This window comes from Megalobrama amblycephala, linkage group LG18, assembly GCF_018812025.1.
Source record: "Megalobrama amblycephala isolate DHTTF-2021 linkage group LG18, ASM1881202v1, whole genome shotgun sequence".
Lineage (NCBI taxonomy): Eukaryota > Metazoa > Chordata > Actinopteri > Cypriniformes > Xenocyprididae > Megalobrama > Megalobrama amblycephala.
The window spans coordinates 3256092-3263212 of NC_063061.1; the positions used below are offsets into that span (position 1 = coordinate 3256092).

Sequence of the window (7121 nt, forward strand, 5' to 3'; positions counted from 1 at the left end):
CAAGATTTCTAAAAATCCTTTCTTTGTATTGGTCTTAAGTAATATTCTAATTTTCTGAGATACTGAATTTGGGATTTTCCTTAGTTGTCAGTTATAATCATCAAAATTAAAAGAAATAAACATTTGAAATATATCAGTCTGTGTGTAATGAATGAATATAATATACAAGTTTCACTTTTCTGAATGGAATTAGTGAAATAAATCAACTTTTTGATGATATTCTAATTATATGACCAGCACCTGTATATTTTGTAAATATGGGCTTTGGAAATGGCTAACTGACTTTAGTTCCAGAGAGAACAACAACCATGAATGTCATTTCTGCAGGGTGCATCTTACTCTATGAGATAAACAGTCACTCTTTTCATAGCTTTTGCTGGCTCTGAGACACTCGCTTGGTATTTCTCCTGCTCTTTGTCTAGCAAAACAAACAAACAAACAAACAAACAAACAAAAAAATCCCTCATCACTAAATGAAAGCTTAAAATGAAGGCCTGATTATTTTCAGGTGCCTTTCAGGTGCCATTGTTTTTGAATTTCTGTCTTACTTTTACTACATTTTCACACATAAAACAATGATTTGGTAATCCTCTTGTACCACTGTCCTCTTTTGTGCTAAGAAATAAGTCTCCTGACAGTTCTCTCCCAGGTACTTCCATGATTCAGTGGGCTATATAACACTTTTAATTGTCAAGAAATGGCTTCTCTTTAAATGTTTTGGTTCAACATACTTACATTGCCTTAAACGTACACCAGAATATTTTTATTTTGTTTTATTTAGTAACTTTTAGGAGGGTGTACTCATTTTTGCTAAACAACATTTTATCACCTTTATAAGAAAATCTTATTTTCCTGAATAATATTGACTTTGGCTTCTTTGGTAATTGATTAAGCAGACTTGTTGGAACATTATATCTCTAAAGAACCCTAATATGTCTGACTTTCAGATGTTTCAGAGGGGGTGTTCTCATTTATGCTGTGCACTATACATGTATATATGCATGTATGTATTTTAATCATTTAAATATATGAGTTAACAGCGTGGAGTGAGGATATAATTTAAAATTCACAATTATTCTAAATAATAAAACCATTTGTTTCTAACGTGTTAACAAAAATATCAGTTTTATTGCCTTTTATTTGATGTTAAATGGTTAAAATGATTTATTGTTGCACTATTGAAAGTACTTTTCACAGTGACAGTGAAGCTAGAGATATATTTCAATCCCTTTGTAGAGCCTAAATATACAGTAGCCTATTTACACAGGAAAGGATCAGACATTATATTTTTTAAAACATTTCTATATCAAAGGCTCCAATGATATCAAAATACTTGTACTGGTTGAAAACAATACAATAGTAATATTTAAAAAAACGTTCTTTACATTCACCTGTACAGACAAAAGAATATAAATATAAAAAATAAATATGACTTTTATTTTTATATATAGTGATATTATAAATATATAATGGCTATCTAAGCATTGTCTTATAATTCTTAGAGTGCTCGGGTTGTTTTGAGGGCCTCGACAAGCCAAAACGTTACTGCATGCTGCCATCCACTGGAATAGGCAGGAAGTAGACTGCATTTTGGCCCTTGTGCGTTTTGGAGCCATTTTTTGTCCGTCCGTTCTTTTTGATCCCCACGTACCAGTCTCCATTCTCCTGATACCTCTGTGAACGGTATGTGTTGTAGTGGTTCTCCTCCATCTTCTCAATGAAGTAACACTCATCGTTCAGCATGGCCTGACACACACCGGACAGAGATCAGAGGGGTGTTACACAGTTCCTTACAAGCATCATTTTAATGAATCAGAGATCAGGAATTTAACAAGTTTAAACATCATGCTCCCGTTTAAAGAACTCCTATCAATAGAGGTGTTAGGAATGGAAATATTAGTTTTAAAAGTTATATGTGAATTTGTTCAGACTTACAGTGCCATAAAGTTTTCCACATTTATCCATTGCCAGGTATAGTCCAGTCTCGTGACCCCTGATGGCCACCAATCCTGCTTTCACAGCTTTTACCTTCAAAAGAGCTGTCATAAAACAATAGTAAAACATTTATATTGCTGTTACATTATGTGATTATTTTTACTGTATATGGTAAGGTAGCAATATGTATCGCAATTCACAGGCAGGCCTAACATTTTTCTATTCTTTTCCGTGAAATTAATTAGCCTACATTTTATCTGTTTAGTAATAGGTAGCTATTACATAAGTTCGCCTGAATTACACGCGTTTTTATCATTATTTCATAGATATTTTAGTCTTGAGTCTTCAGTGAACTCAGTATGCGGCCAGCTACCTTTTCTGATATTTATTACATTTTGCTCTGTGTTAGAAAATACGCAAGAGAATCTCAGGTAGTCAAGTATGCTTCAAACAGATATGTATACTGCATACTAACTGTAAACGTCGTTATCTTGTCGACTTGCGTCCACAGTCCCGTTGGGTTGGATCCGGAGATGGTATCCTCCATTCCTGCAGTAGAGTTTTTGCAGAGAATTGTGTTTAGGATCTTTCTGGTCGGTGGTCGTCGGTAGCAGTGTGAAAGCGGTGATATCCCGCTCGGTCATGGCGCAGAGTGCTGCTCTGAGACGCGCTGTGCGCGTGAACACCCCTGTGAATGAAATGGATCCGTCTTCCGAGCTCAACTACCACTTATAACGAGTATGTGTCATGCAACCTCCTTCACACGGTCTTATTATAAACAGCCAAAAAGGTTCTGCTATTCTGAAACATAATTATAATTATAGTCCTTATAATTTTGGTCCATAAGAAGTATTTTACAAATTTGTGTGTGTGTATATGTGTATAAATACATATTACAATATTATGTTACTTTTACGCAAGAGAATCCTTCGACAACAGAACGCTGAAACTGAAATCTACAAAAGATACATATATATATATATACAAAAGTTTCTTATAATAGAACAAACAGACATCATTTATATTTATGGGCCTTTCAACAACTTTGCTTAAAGGGATAGTTCACCCAAAAATGAAAATCATGTTGTTCCAAATCTATAAGACTTTTATTAACCATCGAAACACAAATTAAGATATTTTTAATATCTTACTTTCCACTGAAAGCCCAGGGATCCAAAACTGTTATAAAAATGTTATAAAAGGCATCATAAAATGAATCCATATGAATCTTGTTGAGATATATGATAACTTTATATGATGAACAGATTGAATTTAGGCTTTTATTCACATAAACACAACATATTCTATAAAATTGATGCAAACTGCTGTCCCACAACCAAAAAACACATTTAAAAAGCATTTAAGTATTTAAATTTTAGATGTTTACTAAGATCCTTCTATTATCTGTTGAATTACACTATAATATTTAAATATATATATTTAAATAATATATATATATATATATATATATATATATATATATATATATATATATATATATTTATATTTATAGGGTTGCATTGTTTAAAAAAAAATTAGATTTTATATATATATATATATATATATATATATATATATATATATTAAATCAGGAAACTGTAAATTGTAAAAAAAAGAAAAACAAAAAAAAGAAAGAAAGTGTCTCGTATTTTCATATCACTACCAAAACAGTGTATGTTTTATCCATTGTCTGAGACTGATTTTAACCACACCCCTACATTTTTGATCAGGAAATATTCTTGTGTCACTCCCTCTCATAGCCTCTCGTTCATAGTAGATAGGACCATCATTTTGAGTTAAATGTGTTCAAAAAGTCTGAAAATCTGTGTGTAACTTTAAGGAACGTCACTACCAAACACCTTTTTTTTTTCTGCAATTAAGCAAACTTTTTTGGGTGTTATTCCATGAAATTTAGTTTTTATGTGTACAACTGTTCAGACCTGTGGTAGCTAACCATGTGCTGATTATCATCTTTGAGCTAGGCTCAGAAGTATCGAAAATGGTCACTACCGAAACAGTCATGACCGAAACATGTGGTGAAGTTTCGGTAGTGACACTATTGTTTTTTTGAGTGTCACTACCGAAACAGTCATGACCGAAACGTGGTGAAGTTTTTTTGAGTGTTATTTGATAAAATTTAGTTTGTTTTCTGTGTAGAACTGTTCAGAACTGTTCTAGCTAACCTAGGCTCAAAAGTATCTAAAATTGTCACTACCATACGGAAACAGTCATGACCGAAACATGTCATCATTGTTTTGGTAGTGACAAAAGGGAACACATAATCATTTATTTGGGGGAAATAAACACAATTTTAGTACAGTTATGCAAATCATTAGTATTTTAGTATGTTTTAGTAGCGTTTTAGTATGTGAGTTAAAACAACACATTACTGTCACTACCGAAAATTATATTTTGTCAAAAATAAAGTATATTGAATTATCAACTAAGATGTTATTGTAGTGTTTGGTTCAATGTATATTCAAACTAATGAATCCTTAACTTTGAAATCTGTATGATTAACTTTATATGCCTTTTACAAAGCAAGAATGGGTTAAAAAAAAAACCCTCATAAATTACACTTGAAATATTGTTAAAATTGTAATTGTTAATGATTTACCTGTGAAAACTTTATTTTAAAAAATAGCAAAAAACATATTTACAAGGCAGATGTAAACAAAATCTTAATAGGTCAATGTAACCCTTGTTATTACATAATTTATTATTGTGTTTCGGTAGTGACATTTGGAGAGAGGAAAAATATTCCAAAACTTTATGAAAATACAATATGAGAATTAACTGCACAATTACTAGAAATGTATACCTTTGATATTATATAATTTGCATGCATACTAAATTTGTGGAAAAAGACGTTTCCAACTCTGACTTTGAACCAATTCTGTAGAATGGCCCGTATCTAAAACCACATCACATACGGTAAACATGGAGGCTACAATATGTGATGTGCTCTATGTATGCAATTTTTTTTTTTTTTTTGGGGTGAACTATCCCTTTAAGGCCAAGAGGTAGTTTGGTTTTTATTCACATCAAAAGGCCTCAGCCAGACAGCACATCTGAAGTGGTTTGGAAAGCTATCAGAGACATGTTCGGAAAGCAAGAGAGAACAAACAGCACAGGAATGTGTTCGGCCTACACCGAGCCTATTTTCCAAGCAGCCACTCCGTGGATACATTGTATTTATTGGAAATAGAGCTTTAGTGCCAGACAGTTTGTCGAGAACACCAGTGTGAATGACGGCCCTCAATGAAGTGCTAATGAACCGGGCTGACCAGCAACGTTTGAGACTTACCTGTGACTTTGTTTCAGAGCTGCAAAGAAACTCTGGAACAGAGTTTGTCCTTTTGGTGTTTTGACTCTGGATAACAAAGTTCTTCTTCTGTGGCCCGCAGTCTGTGGGCAGGTTTCTTCAAGTTCTGTTAAAGGATGACTAGTACGATATACTTCCCAGGGCAAAAAAGGCAGCTTTCGCAGTCTATCCAGGGGCATGCGTGTGACACGGACCCACGATATGCTCGGAAATGATGCCTGTGTAACATCATCTGTTCATCAACTGACCTGAACTCTGAACATCATGCGTTTTCACCGAGGCATTTAGTCAGTTTCTGTAACCAATCACCCAAAAATGATGAGGTCAGATCTGTTAGAAGATATGTGACCTCATCTGGCCCAGACAGTGAACCGTGTTCATTTCAGGACACTCTATATTTAGGTCTGTCTGTATCATTTCTATTTGTTGCACATTTGTTTACACACCCAGTTTTGCTGAACTTTTGACATATAGTAATTGTATAATTGTGTAACTGTGTAGTTACTAAATGTACGGATAAGTGACAAAGGTTCCCACACCATTTGACTTTTCATTACTTTTCCATTTATATGTTTCCATATGTGATTATTGGATAAGATATAATAATCATTTAGTAAAATAATTAGATTAAAAATGCAGTAAAAGCAGTAATATTGTGAAAAAAACAATGTAATCGTGGCGTGCACAGACCTCCGGTTGCCTATGTCAACTACCTGATTCTCAAATACGTGTTCTCAAATATGCTATTATTATTATTATATGTTATTATTATTCTCACGCTTCTACTCCTTCACTAAACTGAACAGCCAATCAGAGTTCTCTCTCTTGTCCGACGGCGATTCTACTCGGCCCAAAAAACCTTGACGGCGTCCAACTAGAGCCAATGGTGCAGAACTCACCGGGAGAATTTAGTCAGCCAGCGCTTATAAATGGTCCAATGTTGCCCGACGGCTTGGTGTTTCCTGGGCTTACGTGAATGTGTTTTGTCGTTTAAAAAAAGAGACCTTTATAATGATGATTTTAGTTGATCTGTAATGCGCGAGGGGCGCCGCCGCCATGTTAGTTTGCGCCGCAATTCAGAGAATTGTGTAGGTACAACGGGGCTAAAGGCACCTTTGATTTTATTTTCCTCTAAACCACTAGGTGGCACAAAAACTTGCCGTAGCACTTTCCTAAATATCCGCTTTTCAAAATGAACGTGCAAATTTGTCTGGTGGTCCTTGACTCGATCGCGGGCAGCAATGCAAAGTTGATTTTGAGGTAGTTTGATCTACTATTTGATGTTTTTTAAAATGTTGTTGATTTAAGTAGCAAATGAGAATCTATTTAATTAATGTTTATATTTTCAGACAAAGGTCTTCTTACTGATTTTCAGTTTTGTTCAAGGTAATTCAAGCAACAGATTTTCAATAACAGAAGAATATGTAAAAGTATGGTATTTGGGGTAAAAAGTGCATCTGCTGTTGAGGCAAAAACACAATAATTAACACGATAATAATGAATAGCTGGCTGACTTTTCCATTTGTTGACATGATATGGTTAGATTCAGATGCTAAATATCATATATATCAAATTGTGTATCCACCTTAGAGATAATACCCATATTTATAATGAAGCATTTAAAAATATATTAATCATATCATAATAAAATATCACTTGTTGTTACTACTGTAAATCTATATTAGTAAATATTATGGGATCTCCTTCAATGCTTTCAGAATCTTAACTTTTTAAAATAATTTTGTTTCTGTATTTTTAAAATATTTTTATATTAACATATTTTAATGACAGTAGCCTATAATTATTGAACGAAAATTAATTATTTTATTTATAAAAATAAACAGAAAATAGTACAAACTTT

At 33.4% G+C, this 7121-nt stretch overlaps 1 protein-coding gene across 1 annotated transcript; it reads right to left on the reverse strand.

Annotated features, from left to right (window-relative positions):
- Nucleotides 1-1410: 1410 nt before the first annotated feature.
- Nucleotides 1411-5657, reverse strand: fgf1b (fibroblast growth factor 1b). The gene is made up of 4 exons (XM_048167564.1): nt 5243-5657; nt 2411-2623; nt 1936-2039; nt 1411-1746 (listed from the first exon to the last, which is right to left on the reverse strand). Exons 2-4 carry the CDS (start codon nt 2577-2579, stop codon nt 1543-1545), a joined length of 477 nt encoding a protein of 158 aa, XP_048023521.1. The 5' UTR covers nt 2580-2623; nt 5243-5657; the 3' UTR covers nt 1411-1542.
- Nucleotides 5658-7121: the final 1464 nt, after the last annotated feature.